We start from the raw sequence: 23,782 nt of genomic DNA on the forward strand, positions 1-23,782 counted from the left end.
AGTTTTAGACGTTCAGATAAAATAGCGGAAATAGGAATAAAATACCTACAAAGATATGTAATGGGTTCTAAAGCGCTTTATCGATATTTAACATCCAACTACAGCAAAATTCCAAACCTATTTGTAAGAGCCGTAGAAATTATTTTTGTATGCTCTATTATTGCAAAATTCCTCTTTCAGATTTAAACGTCGGAGAAAACACGTGCATTTTCCACTACATCGCCGTTAATTATAACTTCAATTCATAAAACTGCTTCGTGACGTTTTGCCATTATATTCTACATACTTATGTGAATATAAACTAGGAATGTCACATAAAATAAAAACACAGTGTTGCTGGATTTTCGAATCAGAAAATAACAAAAAATATATAAACAATATTATTATGATGCACGTAGCACAGCACCGTAAAACACAACACAGCATAGCAGAGCACAGCACGTACTCCACATCATCATATGTTGTAGAATTTGCGGTTTCGCCACCACACACAGACGTGCACACCGACGCGCATCTGCATATGCTGCAGCAGAAATGTCCAAAACTTTGCGAGATGCCAGAAAATCCGATTTCATTTGCATTTCGCGCTATCATTTCGCTCGAAAAAAGACGCTGCATAATGAAATCAGGCGACACACACAATTATTTGCGTGAACTTGCGCTAGGGGAGCGCCGACACCGATGGAACATCTGTGTGCTCATAAATAAGTATATATATATATATATATATCTAGAATATACTTATACATATATACATATTTATGTGTCTGTGCGACCTTTGTGCACATGCCACGCAGCTGGGAAATGGCAGAAAGGAAACGCGTGTCAGCGCTAAAAAGTTGGAGCGCCTACCGATAATGACAGTAACATTGCAACAGTAATAACAATAACAACAACAGCAAAACCCATTGCTGTAAGCATATAAAGAGTAATAATCGTTGCTGTTGTCGGCCGCACACACACAGAAACGTGTGCGCCACTACCCTTGTTGCATGCCACCATGTGCTGCTTGAAATGTGAAAAGGAAATGTTGGCGCTTGTATTTTCCGCAAATAGCAATGACAGCAACAGCAACAACAAAAAGGAAGAAGGAAAACAATGACAACAACTACAAAACAAAAGTAAATAAATGAAATAAAATAAAATGCGATGGAAGCTCTGCCACAAGGCTATACTATCTGGCGGCGGTTTCTTTATACAAATAAACAAATTATATATAACTATATACATATATATGCATGCAGTGAGATGAATGAATTTGTGTTCATTGCAGTGACAATTATAAGTGCTAAAGAGCTTGTCCGCCCACACACATACGGACAAACCTACTCACTCGTGTACAAGCGCTCAGTGCATTACAGTTTGCTGCGTTGAATGCAGGAGACGCCCATTTAAAAATAGATAATAAAAAATTCATTATTTATGTAATATTATATAGTGTAGCTTTGGTCCAATAACCTTCACAGATGCCTTTCTTATAGCGTGAAAGGGTGTCAAAAGATCTCTATCATGATCATGATTTTCATTGATTTTCATCGTTCGTTTGAATAGCAGCTTTATGCTATAGTGGTGCGATCTAAACAATATTATCGGTGATTGTAGCCTTGCTTTGAATAATAATCTATGCCAAATTTCGTGAAAATATCTTGTCACACATGTCAAATAAAAAAGGTTTCCATACAAGAACTAATTTTTTGTCGGACAGTTTGTGTGGCTGCTACATGCTATAGTGGTTCGATATCGGTATTGCCGACAAATGAGGAGCTTATTGGGGAGAAAATTACATGTGCAAAATTTCAGATCGACATTTCAAAAACTAAGGGACTAGTTCGTGTATATACAGACAGACGGACGTACATAGCTAAATCTACGCAGCTCGTGACGCTGATCTTTTATATATGTACTTTGGGTCTAATTTTATAGGGTCTAAGGCGTTTCCTACTGGTTGTTACAAAATCACAACTAAATACAGAAATGAACAATAAACATTTAAGCATTGATGCCACATAAAGCAATTCCAAAGTGATCTGACTTTTTAACAGAGTTGCCAACATTAACAAATATAAATATCCAAATGTTAATTCGAATATCATGTTTAATAATAATAAACTGAGCATCTGGTACATACATTTTATTAAAAGTGATTATTGAACGTAGAGTTGCCAACGTCATTTAAATATTTAGTTAAAAAATTTAAAGAAACTTGCCTATGAATTAAAAGATATATATAAATATCTAAAATGTAAAACTTCTCAAGATCAACATATCTGTAATACCTAAAAATTTGGTATCAGGGTTGCCAACTTTAACAGGCATACATAAACTTACACAACTAAAAAAATAACATAAGTAACTTTAAAGCAAATATTCTTTAAACAGAAGCCTAAGGCTATTTAAAATTTTTCATAATAGAGTTGCCACCTATTTTTGATGATACTTTATTTGAAGCGTAATTTTTTTTGGCTTTTTGGATTAATTTTTAATAATATACTATTTTTAAAAGAAATTATGTAATTGATCTTGAGCAGAGTTACCAAAAAGTTTTAAATTTTAATTTTAAAATTAGAAATTACAAATATTCAAATTTAAGCGTATAGTATCAAACAAAAATGTGCCGTTGTTACCGCTACGCATTGCCATTTGATGTGTATTGAAAATATTTTTCAACAACAGTTATTGATACCTAATAAATATGGAATCAATTATTACAAGTATGCGTCTATTGAAATATCAAGTCAATTAAAATAGACTAAAAATTGTTGAAAACAGAAAAATATGAAATATTAAAAAAACAATGTATAAGAGTTGCCAACATATTTTTGCATGTTAACAGAAAGCAAATATGTATTTGTATTCAGTGTGGTTTCAATTTAAATCAAAAACTCGTTAAGTTTTGCCAATTAGCAAGAAAGCATAGATAATTACACAAATTGTAAAAGCTATAAAAATTATGTGCATAAAATAGTAAATATGTATGTACACATATACGAGTAGATGTAATACAAGCTAATTTTATTATCTAGCTCTTCAAACTTAGTACAAAAATGCAGTATTTCTGGTGAAACGCACCAGTACCAGCCCTCTTAAAGGTTACAGAAAGTATATGAAGACAATCATACATGAGAAAGCAGGTGTATGCATGCATGTGTGGCATCAATGAATCTATAAAAAGTCTTCTATTCACCAATATAACCGCTGGCATTCTATATGAGCAACCAGGATCTGCTTCACCCTAACCTAAACAGCAGAGTTGTATGCGCTCACTCCCTATCTGCTGAAGCTTCTAATGCACATGCTGAGCGCCCATAATAGATGCGCGCCTGTTGCATTTACAAAACAGTTTCATATGGCAATTAACTTTGAAAAATGCTGGTGTTGCATGAAAACGCTGCCACGCTTAGCCTTAAGCATCGATAAAAACATGTGCAGCAAGTATATAAAAGCTGACAGAGCCAGCAGTAGCAGCCAACAACTGACATCGCCTCAAATCGCGGCACCTGTAGCATTAAGTCAGTGTGTACAGCAACAAGAACGAAAAGGAAATAGCAACAACAAAATGCACATGAAAAATTGAGTTCAAATGCCAAAAGCGAGTCAGTGCCAAAAGTAATGTTATAACGGTGCTTTGCATGCTCAATATAGGCTTGCACACACCCACACGCACACACTTGCATACATGCATAGACACATATACATGCACACAGCATTCAAATGGAAAACAAAAAGTCGTAAAGCATTGAAAGCACACCGGAAATCCCGCATGTTGACTGCATTTTTACGACCCTCGTGCAACGTCAGCGCCGCGCCCCGCCACACAACGCCTGCAGTTGTGGCAACAATCGTACGCAAACAACAACAACAACAACACCACGAAGAATAAAATTGCAGTGGCCACGCCGCCACTGCTGCTGCCACCCAGCGTGTTCCGAGTACTTGCCACAAGCGTTAACGTGTACCAAAGCCCCGCTAAGTGCTAAATCGTAAGTCGTGTGTCGCCTTTATCCGACTCCGAGTCAACCGCTTGACATCTGGGTAACACATAAACTCGCCTTTTATGACTTTGCTTTGTAGAGCATTGCTGCTGCGCCATGCTGCAAGCATGCAATGTCTTCAAGGCCAGTGGCGGCGTGCAGTCGCTTCGCAAGTTAGTTCTAAAGCGTCTTTTAATGCTACTTTTTTGTATGCAACGTACCGTAATATTTCATTTTTTATAGTCCGTTTTGTGTGATACTTCTGTTTTTCCTCATTTTTGTGTGCGCTTTCTGAATGACTTCCTGCCGCTGCCACCGCTACGTTGACGTGCCGCTTTCCCCTCAATTTCCTGTCCTAACACGCCCTCTACTTTGGTATTCTCGTATGCTTGCTTGAGGTCGTGCTTTGACGCATGCATCTTCTGGCGTGTCTGTCCGCCCCAACAATTATTGGCGGCGTCGCTGGCAGCTACTCCTCATCGTAAACAGACGCAACAAGCGATGTTAAATCAAATTCATGCGCTTGCTTGCAAATGCCTTCATGTGCAGCATAATTATGCTAAGCAGGAGCTAATGCGGTACTAGTCAGTTTTTAGTTCGATTAGAAGCTTGACTGGTTTTTGTTTGTAATCTTTTTGCTGTAGCGTACTGAATATTTATGAAGGAAATCGCGACACTTTGAGAAAATAACTAGTCCATTGACACTAACTAGTTCTGAACTCAATAAACTAGTTCATTTTATAACACATTTATTTATAAATTTTGTACCACAAATCAGGTTGATTATTGATGTAGCAGCAGACACAATAGAACTATAGCATAATATAAACTAAACTGAAGAAGCGAAATTTAATATATTGAGTTGATGTGGAAAACGTAAACCAAATGATCGGAGAGGATTATATTAGGGATATGGGATTTAGACCTACTTTATTTATATTTAGCCCTAAACTATTAATATAATTTTATAACATTAATGAACACTTGTCCACTTAATTTCATTGGAATATCACACATTTTGACCAACCTAAACAATTTAACGACAGCGGGAAAGTCGGAAATCACTATACAGGGTATATTAGGGGCAGAGTAAGGTTTGAACTGATTTTATAAACTTTTCCCATTACTAAAGTACACTCAAGCGCATGTTTCTATGTATGTATGTAATATATAGGTGCTGGGGAAATACGTTGTTCAATTTCACACAATTTCGGCTTTAAACTGTAGTATATGTATGTTAGTGTAGTGTTATATTTTGAATTAATTTTCTTAGGATACCTTATGTATAGATCGATATAACATATGGTATACGGTACAAAGCCAACCGGATGATTAAAATTATCATACATATTAGGTGTATGGGAGCGAGGGGTAGTATTGACCCGCCTTTATCTATTTTTGGCACCACGACACATCATTGGCAGAAAAAATGCTCTCTGAGTTTAAATAATATACATCCACATATTGACTAATATATGAGGTGTAAAAGCCACCGGATACTTAAAAATCTTCATAGAAGTTATATGGAGGCTAGGGCAAGTTTTTTCATGACTTTATGCACGAAGAAACACTGTTAATAGAGAAACACGCTCTCTAAACTTTATTAAGATAACTCTTATATTGGCCGATATATGCGGTATCTGGTCAATCGGAAGTTCGAATATCTTTATATTAGGTATATGGAGGCTAAGGGAAGCATTGTCCCGATTGAACTCAATTTTTACACAGAGATATAGTACTACCAGATACAGATCTCACAAAGATATATCTCACACAATGATCGATATTTCTAGTCAAAAGTCAATCATACGCACTGAACAGTAATGTTCCGATTTTGACAATTTTTAAACTTGAGAATGCATACATTTAATGCAAAATTTGTACAAAGTTGTATCCCGATATATTCATTGGTGCTTGATTTGTGTGGAAAGTGAAAACAGTATATGGCATTTAAAGTTATGTTATATGGGAGGTAGGCGTGGTTGTAGGAATGTCAGGATAATTTTACGGACCGAATTGGGTTGAAATCGGTGGCATAGTTCCCGAGATATGGGTTTGCACCTAAATGTGGGCGGTGCCACGCCAATCGTACAAATTTGACAGCGGCTCCTATAAAGCCCTGTACCATCCTGGGTATAAAATTTAATGTCTCTGATAAATTTAGTTATTCATTTATCGTAATTTTGATAGTTTTCAACATAACCGTTATATGGGGAGTGGGCGTGATTATAATCCGATTTCATCTATTCCAACGCTGTCTGCTGAATTTGTCAAAAGTATTTCTCTTGTGTAAATTTAGGTGACATAGCTTAAATAGTTTGGGAGATATTTATGTACGTTAAACCTATCAGGGGGCGGAACCACGCCCACTTTTTAGACACTTTCAAAGCTGTCCCTATTTAATGAAATTTCTTATACCAACCTGCACTTTTGTGTTTTTATTTTCAGCTTAGTTATGGCTATTACTTGCCCCGAAAAAGTTTACGTATTCAAGTCTGGTAATGTCTAAGATAGTTCATAATCTTTAGATTATGTTCTAAGTACCATTAACTTTCTTAACTTGCTACACTAACACATTACCTTGCTAAAAATGAGAAACAGATAGATAACTGTACACATTACCACTTCCATTACTTCCAATACATATTTTGCATTCCACAGTATTTTTTCTCTGTTTTATAACACAAAAAAAAAGTAATAATAATTTGCTACGCATCTCGTCAGAGCTGCTCTAAGCCGCTCACACATACAGTTAGATACTATGCAGTACGTTCGTATGAGTGAAAACATTTTAAGTGCTGTGATGTTGCATGCAACAAATGATTCTCGGAACGTTATAAATGTGTGGTTTTAATAAACATAAGTTTAGGCGTTTTTAGGTGGAATTATGCAGGTATTGCCATTAGCTTGGGATTTGTAATGGAATTATTTAACACTCCTCTCGGTTCTCAATACCAGCTAGTAAATTGATAACGAAGTGAATTTGAAAACGAACGATGTTCTTAAATCGTTTTCCGTGAATTCAAAGTTTGTGATTTCATTCCTTGAATTCTGTAATGACAACTGCGTGACATTAGTATAATCCCAGGATTGTTGTGGATTTTGAGAAAATGTTAGATATAAATTTTCGAAGAACAAATTTGCCATCTCTGATAACATTTCTGGAAATCGCTTTTGATGCAGAAGAAGAAAGTAGAAAAGAATAGCTATTCTAGTTTGAATTCTAAATATAAATTGCACTAGTTGAAGTAAGAGTTTTCAAAAGACTTGATAAAGCTACTGGAAAATGAGGAATCGAACATTTTTTGGATGCAAACTTAAATGTATTTAGATGCAAGTTCCTCCGAAGCTATTCAAAGTGTTCGGAATTCGTAGTTGCTATGAGTAAACATTTTTTAGTTTGCTTACTTAGTAGAAATTTGAAAAGCTATAGAAGAAGAAAAGTTAATGGCATTAAGATAATTAAGGAATCACACATAGGTTTGCCAAGTTAAATTTAGTCAAGGATATATAACTGAAATTAAGGTAAACACAAAAAATGTTCGATCAGAGTGGCCAATTGTTAATAATATATTTGTTTTTAAATTTTTGAACTCCGAAAATAAAGGAAAAACATACTTAAAATTATAGCATGCTACTTTTATAATCGCAACTAAGTTTAACTGAGAATTCTTAAAGGGAAAACGAGAAACTTTTGGGAAACTTGATCTAAATAGCTATAATTAGTTTGCATAGACAAACGTTGTTAAGAAAGTTTCGACATAAAAATTAGGGTCTAATTAATAAGGGGTTGCCAATTATACAATTTATTTTATATAAAATTTTAGCGTTGCCAATTTTTTTTTATTCCTGCCATTATTTAAAATTTTTCAGCTTACGAGATATACCTATTTACTTACTTTATAACTTATAATACCCAACATTGCCACACATTTTTCATTTTTTGTGAAAAAGAAAAATTTTGCATACGAGTGCTTTGGCTAAATTATTCATCTATAGTAATATTTCATATGAGCTTATCTTAACATATGAGTATTTTATTTAAGTATTATGAAGCTCTTGAGTTTTATTTGAATAATTTTTTATGAGAAGCTTCTTTTGACAAGCACTTGCCGTCATATATGCATATATAATCTGCTTTACGAAAAACAAGCAGTCGTTTTTTACGCTCATATTGATTTATCATATTCCAACACAGTTTTGAGTTCGTTTCCTGGTTTGCTAGAAGAGTTTTTCAACGAATCGCTTGCCACACTCTTTATAGCAGTTAAAAAACCGTAACTTCCACACAAAAATAGTACGATTCTCCAGTGCGAATTAGTCATTGCGACGAGTTGTGTACGTAGCATGTATGTTCGTGCGCCCTCGCGTGTGTATAAGCCGAACATTTTTCCTTCACATTTGAAATTTTCAGGACCGAGGTGCGTTGCCACATTCGGCTAAATGCTGTCCTTTGCACATTTCTTCGCTCCAACTCTCAGCTGTTGGCCCGCAGCTATGCAGTGAAGTATTGCAAAGAAGAAGCAAGCGCAAAAAAAAGACAAAGCTCTATGCAACAGTGCGCGCTACACACACACACACCGATGTCTGACTGTTTGCTGTTGGCGTTGGTGTTGCTTGCGCTGTCAATGACAGATTGGGAATTTGAAGCAGCAAAAAAAAAAAATGCTGAAAAGGAAGCCGAAGCAGCAGCGGCGCACATGTGACGCGCGTTACAGCAATTGGTAAATGCACCAGCACACACTTACGTACACATATATTCATATGCATGCGCAGTGGGCGTGTGTTTGTTTGTCTTCATGTTTGACTTCCACTTAGCGCGTTGTCAATGCAACGCCACGCCACGCCAGCGCATGTCAATGTGTGTATTATATTCAAGCGGAAATCCACACAAACACACGCACATACATATATACAATATATACAAATATATGCTTTCATACATTCTTATATTTTTTTCAGCGCCTTCTCAAGCCACTAGAAAACTCATAATGCTATGTTCGCTCGGTTGCTGGCAGCAAGTAGTCGCCAGAGAGCTAAAAGCAATCATCATTTAATGTCATAAATCGCTTTGGAATTACAAAAACTCTCCACATTACTATCCAGCATGGTTTATGAAGTTAAGAGCTAGTTCATTTTATGGCATTACGAATGCTGGCGTATAAACTGAATTTAAAGTTTGACACATTGTGTGTCAAATTGTTGCTGAAATAGTCACTTAGTGTAAATTAAGACTTAACATACTTGTCAGATGTCATATGCAATGATATTATTTGGAAATCAGGAAACGTATGACTTTACTCTAGCACATGCTACCATGAGAAAGAAAGGGCATCAGACATATAATACAATTTATTTTCTGGGTGAAATATCTGTAGGCTGCACCGATATGATTGATTTTTTGGATAGTTACACAAAAAACAAAAAAAAAAGATTTTTAAGTAAAAAAATAATTTAGATTAGTAAAAAAAAAACAAGAATAACGTTAACAAACTAAAAAGGTTATAAAAAGCAATTGAATTTATTTTTGAGGGGTGTTGCCACCCGTTTACATTTACTAATATAATAGTATATTAAAAAGATAAAGTAGAAACACAATTTCTGGTTGATATTCTTTAGAAAGGTTGCCAGCAATTTGAAAATGTAAATTAATTTGTATGTATGTTCATATAAGATTAGAAAACACTCCAATAGGGGTATTCAACTGGAAGGGTTAAATCTCGAAAAAATAAAGTGAAACTAATTGTTGAGATGAATTTTCGAATCAGCGACATTGCTGTTGGAGATATTCTTGAGCACTGTTGGCACATTTTTAAAAATTTATATGCAACAAATTTTAAAATATATTCAATTTGAGTATAAAACTGGTGGGGTTCACGAATGTTGGCAACAGAAAATACTTTTTTAATAAGGTTGCCACCTATCATAATCTGTAATTTAATTCCGTGTTACGCAATTGCATTTTTGTATTAAATTAATATTGTACATATAATAAAACAAACAATAGAATTTGCATACTAATGTAAAGATAAAGTATAATAAAATATCAGAAAGGTTCTTCCGGATATATTTTAGATAAAAGCTGTCGATTTCTTGAAAACGCGTAGGCAAATAATATATTATTGTATATAAAAACAAAATTAATTAGAGGCATAAAAGTGGTATGGTTCCAGGAAGCATGCAAATGAACCATTTATTTTGAGAAGTGTTGCCACGTGTTGGAGTTTTCAGTTTCATAAAATTAAAAATTTCTCTTAAGGCGTCAAACTAAATAGCGTCAAAAAAATGTTGCCAGATATATTTTTGAGATGGGTTCCGATATAACTGAAACTATTATATGTTTATGTATAAACAATTTGTTTCGGAAGCATACGTAATATTTACTAATACTAATCGTTATTTTTTCTATCGATATATATTTTTGAATCTTTTAGGAGTAACTTTTTAAGATATTTTCATCACATAATCTAATTAAATGGAAAATTTTTAAAGAGTTAAAATTAAAACTTAATTTTTCTCAGTAAATTTGACTAAAATATTTTTGACATAAAATTGCTTGCAGAAAATAAATTTACTCTAAAAATGGGCTCTTCAAAGAAACTAACTAAAGCGGTAATTTTGGTCACAGAATTAGAACCTCTAAACAACGCTAACATTTTTATGCATTACTAATCAATCCTCCATTCAAGAATTCATATAGACATGTGTGGTTCAAATATATGAAAATTTCGACTCACTCGCTTTCTGAAAGTCCTGTGACTCGTCGCAGCCCGTTGGATCCCACGTGCTGGCGAGTAGAATGCATACCAGCAGCAATTGTTCGCTCCAACCAAGGTGAAGCCAGTGCAGCGAGTGACGAGTACTGCCGCTGCTCTTGTTGTTGTTGTTGTGCTTGCTCTTCAACCCAGTGCAACAATGTTTTCTTCGCACCCAACGACTCTCTTGAAGACGACATAGCTTTGTGTTTGTTGTAGTTGTACTTGTTGTTTTTGTTGTTGTTAATTGGATTTGCGCAACAGCATTTACAAATGGGAATTTTTGATTGATAATGACTTGGGAAATTTGCGGGGTTGCCATTTTGTTGCACAAGTCTGCAATCCGTCATTTATGTATGTGCAACACCGGATAACTTTTAGCGGAATTTCTTGTGTTGCGTAGCTTTTGAGTTTTATCTTTGTTGTTGTAGTTTTACTTTTTAGTTGCTACTTTACACACAATACTTTGTATTTATTTTTAATTTAATTTTACTTTTAATCGCTTCGTTTTTGTTGCACTGGCAATGCTTGCACGTTCTCTTGATATGTTGTTGGTATTGTTGTTTTTACTGTTGTAATTGGCAAGAATGTGTAATAGTTTTTGATGCGACCGAATGTCGGCAGTGCGTCTAGAATTCTTGCCTTTTGTAATTGGATAGTTTTCATGCTGTTTGTGGCAGCAAAAACTTGGTATTACACTTAATTACAGTGTTGCCACCTATATATGTTTTGTTTTTGTGGCGTTGCTGTTGGTATAGCGCACGCTAGCGTTTGTTTGTGTGTAATTGCTGTCTCAAACATTCGGCGTTGGAGCAGTGACAATGGCATCAAGATGTAAGTACTTATTATTATTATTTTTGGCTGCGTATGGCAACACTTTGGTTTTATGTTACGTGAATTTTCTTTTCCGTGTTTTTGTTTGGCGCTATTACAGCAACTACTGACACTACCACTTACCGGAAGAACTAATGTCATTTACAGTTGTATTTGTTATTGTTATTATAGCAGTTATTCTTGTTGTTGTTGTTGGCAGCAACATTTGTTTTAAATGAGCTTTTGCTGTATGCGTGCACCTCTGCAATGCCATAACATTTTATTTTCGTGCCAAATATTTGTAAGTACTTATTGTAGTTGTTGTTGTTTCGCATTTATTTAATTTCTTGTTGCTTTCACCTTCCTTCGTTTGGTTTGTAATTTTTTCTGTTTGCCTTGCTGTAATCAGCAGTAAATATGCATGCAGACGGTGCAGTGCTGTTGGTTTGTTGGTGTGTGTGTGCGCTTACAAGCACTTAAAATACACGCTATTAATGTTTATTGTTGTTGGTTTTTTATTATTTACTTGTTTGCTTTATCATGCGAGTCCTCACTCCACCTTGTTTTCCCCTATTTAAGTATTATTTTTTTATTTATTTTTTTCTCTTTTCAGGTTAACATTTACGCTCGATATTTCAACTGTCACGCTTACGCTCACATTTTCGAGCAAGGTCGTGCCTTCTGGCGATCCTTGCGATTGTTCAACCGTTAAATGTGCCGCACCAAGGTTCACAAAAATCTGAAAAATTGGCAGAAAATGCAAAACATTTATAATTTTATGTTTTATTAATTTGGACAGAGAAGAAGAAAGGAGAAAAGGTTAAGGACACAAAAAGAAGTAAATTTAAGGCGCTTGATATACCCAATGCACACCACAGTTGACTGTAACCATTAACTGTAAGTGGAAAAATTAAATTAATAAAATTTTACTCACATTGTGAGTCTATTTGCATTAAATAGTTGTTTGCCGAGATGATCTTTGATCTATGAGGTCAAGATATATACTTGAGGGGATTCAGATAAGTCCTTAATTTATTCAATATAATAAAAAATTGTTAATTGACTCAATCATCGACCACTCTATATATGTAGGTATGTATAACGATATTTCGCCCAACAATAGCTGTCTACGATGCGCCAAGCGTTACTCTCCAGCATATCGCACAAACTATACTAGATGCTCAAACAAACGGGCAGCACTTGTGGTGCAAGCCTACGCTAACCTGCCTTCTGACGCATGCGCAATAGTGTTATGATTCTTTCTTAGTGAATAAATTCTTTTTTTTTTGCGTTAAAAAACATTGCTCTAACCATTAAACTTATGCTTTTTATATGTAAATTATTATAATTGATTTTATCTTATGTTTTAAAAATACAAGAAAAAAAAAAGAAATTTTCATTTGTCATTTGAACCATTCACAATAGCAAAAGTGAGCTAAAATATGCAATACAAAACTTGGCTCCAATTAAAACAGAAGTTATATCCCTTTAATGAGATATCCGCATACTCTCTTGCTACAAATCATATCTCGATAATTTTGTTGTTGCTTTCACATGTAAGGTTTTTAACAAGAGAGCAGCAGCGTGTACATAAATGGTAAATCGAAGAATGAATTGAAAGTCAAAATAAGGGTTTAATGATTTTTGACTTCAAGCACGCCATGACATAATCAAAACTACGAACCATTCATTCGGCACTGATGTGTTCACTCGTTCTGAGCTGAAAATGTATGAACCTGGTGGTACCCCAAGGTACCCTAAAACCTAATGTGATAAAAAAAATGTATTTGGATTTCAAAGGATGATTAGCGAACAAGCCTTGAGCTCAAAAATCACTCCCAGTCACACAAAAAAAAACCACAAGAATCTGTAGCCCAATATTGATAAGAATTCATGTCCAATTCATTCGAATTGGTTCTTCTTAGATTTACATTCCCTTTTTAACGTAAACTATTATACTTGTCGCAAATACTCGATGAACCAAAGCAAAATATCAGAAATTAGGAATACAGTAATCTATTGCTGCTATATCTTCGAAACTTCGAAAAAAAACCTCTGTATTATACTATATGACCAACAGGAACCCCTCAAATATTCTCTACCACAATCAAAATTTGCCTCTGCTTAGTATGACTGAATTTGAGAATTTTCAAGCTTGCACGCTGCAGACGCCGAAAAACTTTTTTTATTTGTGAAAGATGTTATATAGATGTCGAAGTTAACGGTTTTCTTTTTTTTTTAATTCTGTGTCTAGAAAAAGATGGGAAAAAATATTTTTATTGCGCACTGTATAAAAAAAAAAATAAAGTTGAAATAAGCTTAGCACCGTAAAAACTAAACTACTACTAAATTTAGCCCACAAAAAAGTGTCTAAAGGAAAATTTAAAAAATCTGTTAAAGAAAGTGTTTCTTAAATCCTCATAGGCAAAGTATTTCGTTCCTGTTACACTTTTTGGCATTTCTAGTAAATCGGTGCTGGACATTCATGGCATTCTTTCGCCAAGCAGCATAATTTCATTCATGCAAAAAGTCACATCAAACGCACAAACACATATACACACATATATGTATATATATATATATATATATATTCACAAAAGCACATACACACAAACACATTTACAACCTTACAAACAGCACTAGCCGAGGCAAAAATGAAGATGAAACAGCGCAACCAACAGTAAAATTGTTGAAATGCAGCAAAAATTTACATGTTTCTATCTACATACCCTATGTATATATATAGGTATATATATATAAGTATTTGCGCATGTGCGTGCGTGTGTGAAAAAGTCATTTTTATTGACAGACGCAAAATCGTAAAGTCGTAAATTGTGATCGTAAAATGTAAAAACATGAGGTTAAAGGGTTGAAATAAGTTGTTTTCGCATATTTTTCTACTGCTGTCATTGTTGTTGTAGCTGCCGTTGTTGTTATTAGTACACGACTGTTTAACACTCTTTTAAGTGCTAGTTGACTGGTGCAAATGGCGATGATTTCGACTCAATAAAATACATTTTTATGTGCCAAACACATTTACATATGCAAATCAGTGTGTGTGTGTGTGTGTGTGTGGGTGAGTATGTATAACTTTAACTGTCTGTGGACACATGTAACTTCTGTGCGAGCATGAGCAGCCATAAAGCTAGTGTTAAATCTTGAAGGCGTCAAGCAGCAGTTCGTCAAAGAGCAGTGGCATATACAATTCTGAGTGTAAAAAATTGTAAAATTATTCGCTATTTACTTAGTATGTTGCAAGAAATTCATAAAATTGCTGCGATGTTAGCTTACTTTAAACGGTCGTGAGAAATTATCCAAGAGTAGGCTGCAATTAGTTCCCTGTTAATATTTTATGAAACAGCAATAATATAGAATTAATATAGCCAGGCTCAGAAGGCGGTTCAAGGGTGCAGAGAAGTAGGTGTGGACTTGTTCGAACACATCATTCCTACAGTTCGCCTCAACTTTTGGCTGCACTTTTTTTGTATTTTGTATAAGTTCCTTTCGAGCTTTTTGTGTGAAATTTTGAAGTCTCATACTGATTGGGTCTTAAAAATGTGAACACATACCTAAAAATATATTATTTGGCTTATTAGCTAGTACAGACTAGAGGTATTCTAGTCCCATGGCGGTCGGGCTTACGTAACCGGCATTGAGATTCAAACTTCTCAAAATTATTTAAAATAGTGTATAAGCCGGTTTATCAGCCTAAGAATCTTCTAGGGACTTGGATCTTGTACGTTTGTGTAGTATAAAATGATCGCGAGCACGAACTCCGATAGCTTATGGATGAGCTTACCAAACACAATGTCAGTGTTAGATTTTATAGAAACGTTCTTTCTAGCTAAAGTTACTTCGAATACAGTTGACAATTTAGAAAAAGAGTTTTCCCAACAAGACAAGCTGTTTTTCGTCATGCAGGATTTGATATTTGATGTATAAATAAGGATGATAAGAACTTGATATGAAACGTCTTTGAGAGTCTTCAAGAGAAAGTCCGTGTGCAAAAGCAGCGACTTATACCATATATGACGATGTTATCATTTGGGAGAAGTCTTTAGATTAAGATCCATGAATATATTTGTGACGTAGCCATTGAAGATTATGGTTTGTGCTGCGAGCTCCAAATAACCTTCTTGTGAGACAAACAACGGCAGTTTGTTAAGTAAGATAATTAGCTTAGATCTATATCAAACCGGCTCATGTTTGTAGAAAAGAAGAAGATGAATTTATAAAGTCGTGGCAAAAATAAAGTTGCCAAGATGGCTATCTTAACCGACGCTCGCGACTCGTTGCGTCTCGGGTTAAGGCGGATAAACCCGAAACCAAAGAGGTTTATTTTTGATACCGTTATAAAATGCAGAATATAATCATGAACACTCAAACATACGCTTGACATACCGGAGTAAAGAGAAAGAAAGAGAGGTAGAAATATTTTGTAAGAGAATGCCCTTAATTTACATTAAGAGGAAATGAACATAAAAGTCAAAGAAATACTGAAACTTATAAAAGCAGTTTGTGTATATTAAAGACGTAAAGTCGAAACTATGATAACCTTTAATAATTCCAACTCCATTTTAGAACCTCTTAGCAACCTGCCGTTTTGCAGCTAACACATCTGTTACAAAATCAATAGTAAGTAAGTGGATTTATTTAGATTTCGAACCTTTTTTTGAGAATACCAAGTGACAAAAAAAATTATTTTTTTTACCCACACAAACGTGTTTGTTTTTTATTGGACCTTCTATATGCGTTCAAGAGAAATCGTGACCTCAAAAATCCCTAAAAATGCAGTTATGGCTCAACCATATTGTCATCGAGTTACTTTTAAAGCTAAAATAAGTAATTTTGAACAATACACTCATAGGCACATTTGTACCTACTATTATTCAAGTTTTCAGCGTCAATTTTATTGCGCAAAAAACAACTGAGTTCCACAAATCACACGGCGCGCTCTGTGGTGAATTGATGGTTGAAATGTGATGCAAAGCAGAAAATAAAATTTTGATAGCTGCTCTAAAATAAAATATTCACGCTATGAATATTATAAATGCACATTGTACGTTTTTGTTGTTTTTTTTTGTTTTTGTGGCACAATGCGACATCGCACGGGTGGCCTGGCAAGCCACCCTCTTTGCGCGCTGCCGTTTCCGCTGCTCGACTGTACTCGTCCCGAGGGCTAAGCGCGCATTCTCATATTTATGCGCGTCCCCACCAGCTGGAGAAGGCTTGGCAAAATAAGCAATTCTACAGGAACCAACAACAACAAAACAAAAAAAAAATTTTAATATCGAAACAATCAACACTTTTATTGCGTGTCAAACTTTTCAGCAGATGCACTCACACTAGGATAACAGCAGGATGACGGCAATTAACTCGCAGTGAAAAATATTTAATGTAAAAAAGTGTGGAAATAAAAAAATGCATATAATAATTATTACAACAAACACAATGGCCCGTTTGGTGACAACCCGTCGGTAAAGTGCGTTACAGAGCCAACAAACACACACGCGCCAAACAAATAAACAAATAAAGTCATAAATACACAGACACATACATAGCTACTTACATACAAATGTACCTATACTTGTATATTGTGTGCTGGCACTTGAGAGGTTGACTAAAGGGTGGAATGCTTCATGCTACAAGGTTTCTATTGATTTAATGAAGATACTTCTGAGCGTAAACAGTTATGCGGCGTCGCCCTTGTCTTCACGCCACATTAAAATCGCATAAATATACAGTTATGTTAATGTGCACGCAGCTACATATGTGTGTAGATGTCGCATGCATAAAAAGTTGTTAATAAAAAAAAAAATACACACATACAGACACAGCCATGCGCACACGAGTATATTAAGTGGGCTGTCAGTGAGCAGACGAGATCCACTCCTTCCATAACGCGCGGCGTACGGCGCCAGCTAATTGCTTGATTCAAAATACGTCTACCGAAACCGAAAAATATGGGTGGACCCACCCAACAAACAAATACATTTGTAACTCCAATGGTTGTGGCACCTTTTGGGCAAGTTTGAATAAAAATATGAAAAACTGTTGTCAAATATGCATTAATAGGTGCTATTTGTGTATGTAAAATACAAGATCGGGTTAGCTCAAATGTGTATTTAAAATAAGCAGGGGATTATTAAGTACAGGCATGCCCTCATTATTACTACCTCAATCTGTAAATATACAAAGCGAATGAAATATTTTAAGGATCTGCGAAAATTTTGAAAATACAGTGATAAAGCAAATTTCTTGTACCGATTTCCACAATTGTCGCATTATACAGTTATCTCACTTGGTATCTAAAAAATCTACTTGAAAATAATCGGATTTATTACCCTTAAGTCACTTTTATCGTTATATGATGGTCAAGATAAGATATAGTTGGATTTGACTAAGTTTTCGTATGGAATCTGGAGTCAACCGTAATAATTTTATTCGGTATTTTTAAGAAAGTTGATACATAGAACATTCTAAAATACATACATATTTTGATAGTCATAGATGCATGAATAATCGTTTTGAAAGTCGAATACGTTAAAAAAATATATTCGATTTTTACTGGTTTCCAATCTTACAACGTGCAAAGATCACGTTTGAGAAGGCAATGCATACAATAATATAAAAAAAATTCAAAAAGTGTAAAATTTGCCACCTTATTTAAAATGTTAAATAAATAACATTATTAAACTGAGAATTGTTCCTTACTGAAAAATATATGAAATATGATAGAAAATACTTACAAAGACTGAAATTTGTGAGGGGTAGCCATTGCTTATTAAGTTTTGTTAATAATTAAAAACATATTAATTTTTCTCCTACAACATTTGAAAAAAAAAGTTTCATGTAAAGAAATATATTACTACAAAGCGAGTAACAAACTAAACAGATTTAAAAAGGCTTACTGGAAAAATTTGTTTAAAAAGTGTTGCCACCTGTTTAAATTTTGCATTTATTTACGTAGTTAGACAAAATAATTATAATATTACTAAAGATTTAAAAGTTTAGGGAAAAACTATATTTTTTTCAATAGGGTTGCCAACTCTTTAAATATTTGAAGACAAATATTTAAGCTAAGAAAACACAATTAAATAGGTATCAAATTAAAGAATTTAAGGTGGTTTGAAATTATAAATATGCTTGAGAAGGATTGCCACCTTACTACTAATTTATTCAAGTAACTTGAAAGGTAAGTTAAATATGGGGACATCAAAGTAAAAATTTTTATGTCGGAATACTTGTCAAAATTGTTATATGTTGTGTCTTCGCCAAAGTATGACAGAGAAAAAATAAAAAATTTGTTTAAAAAGTGTTGCCACCTGTTTTCATTTTGCATTTATTTACGTAGTTAGACAAAATAATTATAATATTACTAAAGATTTAAAAGTTTAGGGAAAAACTACATTTTTTTCAACAGGGTTGCCAACTCTTTAAATATTTGAAGACAAATATTTAAGCTAAGAAAACACAATTAAATAGGTATCAAATTAAAGAATTTAAGGTGGTTTGAAATTATAAATATGCTTGAGAAGGATTGCCACCTTACTACTAATTTATTCAAGTAACTTGAAAGGTAAGTTAAATATGGGGACATCAAAGTAAAAATTTTTATGTCGGAATACTTGTCAAAATTGTTATATGTTGTGTCTTCGCCAAAGTATGACAGAGAAAAAATTTACTATAACTGATTTAGGAAATTTAAAAAACCTATTTGTGAAATACTCCTAAAGTGTATGGCACTCTTTATTTGTATATATTTCTGTTTTAAGAGTCTTTAATAAATAAACTTAGGTCAAATCTCAGAATAAGTCGGCTTTAACAAAATAATATATGTAGCATGTACATCAGTGAAAAGTTATGTTCTTCAATGAAATACAGTTATTTTGACGTTTGCCCCATTCACACCCCACTACAACTTTTTGTACTTCTTTATAGAAAAAAATAATCTTGAAGTATAAAAAGAATTGTTATGCAACAAATATATAAAAAAAAGGGCTCTAAGACCTTAAAATCGCATCCTTACTAGAAACCTTTTAAATACTAATTCCGTTTAAGGACTTTCAGTATTTACTAAGCGTTGAATATTAGCGATTGCATTCATTTCATCGAACATTTCAATTTAAACTGCTGTTAATCAGAAAGGTAAGCAAATCTTTTATATACTCACAAAAGAAAGCTAAAGCAGATTTTTTCTAATCCCAAAACACACAAAAAATTACACAGAAGCAAATAAGAAGATAAACATACAAAGATAGAAGCATATGCGAGTTATTTAAACTGCAATACAGAGCGGCTAAATAAACGTATAACACACTGGATTACGACAGCAGTGAAAAGGTGTGATGACGAAGAAACCCGTATTAACAACTTTGTGCAAACAAAAGAACTGCTTTGAAGTGTTTTCGAAAGTCACTTAATATTTTTCTTTGACTTTTTTTCCGTTTTTTTTTTTTTGTTTTTTGTAACTTGTCCGACAATTTATAAGTGAAATTCTTATGCAGCGCCAAGGCAGAGTAGCTCAGCTTGCCGAAATAAAGCTTGGAAAAAGTGTCGTTTCATAGGACACTGCCAGCTGTTGCCTACTTTAGGGCGCACGGCAGCTATTATCCTTTCAAAACAAACAAAATAATTACAAATAAAATTTGAAGAAAGTTCACACAAAATGGAAACCAAAACAACAACAAAAAAATATTAATGCCGTAAATATAAAAGTTGTCTAAGAAAAAATGCCAAATCCGTTTAACATGCATTGTTTGTCTTGGCGTGTTATGTTATCACCCAACAAACGTAACGACACCAGCAACAGCAGCAACAACAGACACCGGGTAAGGACTAACTGAGCAACGCAAAATGTGGTATTAAACAAAAACACAAGAAAATAAAAAATAAATTTATTCGACTCGCACAAAGGAACAGCGAGGTGGCAGGGCGCTGGAGAGGCGTGAAGAGAGGAGATTTAGAGCGAGGTTCAGGTTTTTTTGATCATGCCGTGTGTTTGTGTAAGCCTTTCATGGCCAAACAAATTGCGAAAGAAATGCAACCCCACACACAAACAGAGAGCATAAAGTGCGGCCAGGCAAGGTTCGGCATTTGTAAACTTTCGGACGCATTTGTGTTGAGCCAAACACAGAAAAAGATTTAAAAAAAAAAAACTGAACATAAATGCGAATAAAAAGTGTAGCGCCACTAAAAAGCGAGAGTGTACGACAAGATTATTAATTAAAAGGGTTTGGAAGCGATTTAGAGCGCTCGCCAGAAAGTGAAATTAAGTCGAATTTGAATGGTGGACCCAGCCACCGCGTTGTTTGCAAGGTCGGTCGGGCGCATAAGTGCAGCCGTTGCTTGCCAGTATGAAGGCGTGCAAAAGTTTAGAAGTTACTAAGCTCAGTAATTGTAAATTGAAGTGCCTTTTTAATAAGATGAAGGCAATTTTTTAAATCCACCCGAGCAAATTTGACAAATGACATGAACGCTGTAGCAGGGAGATATGGCAGCTGTCATATTTGAGCACTTCTTTAATTCTTTGTTATAAGTTTGCAAATGGCTAGAGTTTGACTGACGGCGCATAGCTTTCACTTTAATTTAGCATAAACAAATAATATGAGATGACCATTTAACTAAAGCGCTTCTAAGCGTAGGGGCGTTGCAATGGAATGTTGGAAAGAAATGTCAAAAGCACCGAATGTTTGACATGATGGGCGTAATTGAAAATTTAAAGGAAGTGAAAAAGAAGTTGAAAATTAAACAGATATGAAAAACAACGAAATTCTTAGAAAAAAATGCGTGAAAAATTTTAAAAGTTTTTGACTTTTATTAAGCTAATCTAACTCGCCATTTGTTGTTGTTTGGCAACGGTCTGCTTGTTAGCTTAAGTTTTGCACTTGTGAAATGCTTAGCAGTCAAAATTGATACGGGATGAAGTGCAAAATGGTAAAACCGTCTGTGGCATCCTTATTTTATTGCACTTGCTCATTTTATGAGTTGTTGGCTATATGAAAAAGAAATTGCAATAACAATAAGTGGAAATAAAACTAGAAAAAAACTTAAATTTCGGTGCAGGCGGTAAGCTATATTACGCATAATAGGTGCATTGTTTATAACATATATACACTTATATGTACCATACTTGTATATCATATCTTCATTTTGAATTTGAACGTTCAGTTTATATGACAGCTATATGATATAGTGGTCCGATCTAAACTATTTGTTCGGAGATTGAAGCGTTGCAAATATTCCGTATACAAGTTCCGTAATCTCGTAGTAGTCCGATTTGAACAATTTGTTTGAATATTGAAGCGCTGCCTTGAAGAATAGGCCGTTCAAAATTTGGTTTAGATATCTTGTCAAATCAAAACAGTTTTCCATACAAGAATTTGAGTTTGATCGTTCAATTTGTACGGCCAACATATGCTTTAATGGTTCGATATCAGCGATTCCGACAAATGAGCACCTTCTTGGAGAGCAAAGCATGTGTGCAAAAATCCAGATGGATATCTCAAGAACTTAGCCCTATTTTTAAACTTAACTTATCATATATGGTCTTTATAATTGAAATATTTACAGCAAATATGAGAGAGTTTCATAAAATATTTCACATCAGCAAAGTTGCCCTGTAGATTAGTCCACTGTTACGTGATATTATGCTTATTTTCGAGATGATAAACTATATTTTTCTCTTTCTTACTTTATTTCACCCAAACTGTTATAACGCTTTGCTCTGCCTAATTTGCAGAAATATCGGTATTCCTATAGATTACTTAACTAATGAAGATTTTCATCTGTAGTACAATTTCAAAATGACATTAACTGTTGCACCAGATCCACTTGTTGTTTGTCTTTTTGTGCAGTCATTTGAAAAGCAATGTGTATGAGAACAGTCCAGGGACAACCAATGGGTTGAAAAAACATTTTTTTATTTAGACATTCTTAACGAATTTATCGATTTACATAATACCCGAGATGCTTGAAACGGTAATGAATAATGAAACAAATAGTGCTCATTTCGGAAAATGACAGTAAAATAAGTTATAAAGTTTAATATAAATAGAAATTATGCAATTATAATTTATACATGAGCATGAAAATTTTTCTCAATTCAAATTTAAGCTGAAAATAATAGATTAACTGAGAAGCATACCATATATTATTTATGTAAGTAGTATATTTGCACTACTGGAAAAAGTTACATAAATTTTCAGTCTCTTTCTCAAATACTGCTTTCGTTTTCACTCTTCCCAGTCTGCTGACATAAAAATAGTAAAAAACAAAAAAAATCGGCAAACTCCGCTTTGTGTTAACTAAAGACCATTTAAATGCCACAAATACCAATTCCATTGAACTTACACAACTTATGGCTGTAGTAAGAGAACTTGCGCCCGAAAGCACACTACATACTGATCCATCCGAGGCCACCTTATTATTTTTGGAAAGTCTAAGCAAAAGTTCTGCTGTAGCGGTAAATACGAAACTAGCAAGTAGTCACTTGAAAGTGCTGTAAAATTATCTCCACAACAACAATAACAACAATACCACTAACTAGGTGTATGTGTGTGTTCGCTCTTAAAGCTGAATTTCTTGAGCGTCTATCCGATTTAATTGCCACTTTGACTAAGCGAACGCCAGCAGCATGAACAGGTGTTGCAAGTATCGCAGAGGGGCAAGCGGTGGCTGCATATAAAATGAGAATAACAAATATTTTGCGTAACTAAGTGCTTTGATAAAACTTGCAGCAAGTGTAAACAGAAATTTCACTCGAAAGTCCAGCAGCTTAAGTTGGTGCTTCGAAACTACTAGTAGCAAAAACAACAACAATAGGAAAATAACACAAAAACAAGAGAGAGTACTTGAAATGTGAGGAACTGTAAATTTAACGAAATTCCATTGAAAAGTGTAAGTTCAAAAGTTGAAATATAAGTCGATAAGAGCGCATTAATTACCAAAATACATACAGATGCGCTCGTACAGACGCTTAAATCAGAGCACAAAACTTTGCGCGCGCTCAAAAGCTGAGTAGCTGGATATGCAATCTTACATATATAATATATAGGTATATATATATATATATATGCGTAGAGATGCATATACATAGACACAAGCGAGCGCGCTGCGCGGAAAGGTGTTGCTTTAAGCCAACATCTAAAAATGCAGGCTGGCGCTGCTTTCCGGCAGGGCCTAAAAAGTTTTAAATTTTTTTAATTTTAATTTTTAATTTCATTATGAGTTTTTTTCGGATTG

The 23,782-nt window shown here is 34.4% G+C and overlaps 1 protein-coding gene across 2 annotated transcripts in view; it reads right to left on the reverse strand.

The window, feature by feature from the left end:
• Nucleotides 1-23,782, reverse strand: part of side (sidestep) — a 216,749-nt gene that overhangs the window by 161,444 nt on the left and 31,523 nt on the right. For both annotated transcript variants that reach the window (XM_036361143.2, XM_036361140.2), the window contains exon 2: nt 10,709-12,278. In XM_036361143.2, the coding sequence (XP_036217036.2) occupies nt 10,709-11,048 (340 nt within the window). In that variant the 5' untranslated portion in view covers nt 11,049-12,278. The remainder of the gene's footprint in view (nt 1-10,708; nt 12,279-23,782) is intronic.

The sequence above is a fragment of the Bactrocera oleae genome, chromosome 2 (assembly GCF_042242935.1).
Source record: "Bactrocera oleae isolate idBacOlea1 chromosome 2, idBacOlea1, whole genome shotgun sequence".
Classification (NCBI taxonomy): Eukaryota; Metazoa; Arthropoda; class Insecta; order Diptera; family Tephritidae; genus Bactrocera; species Bactrocera oleae.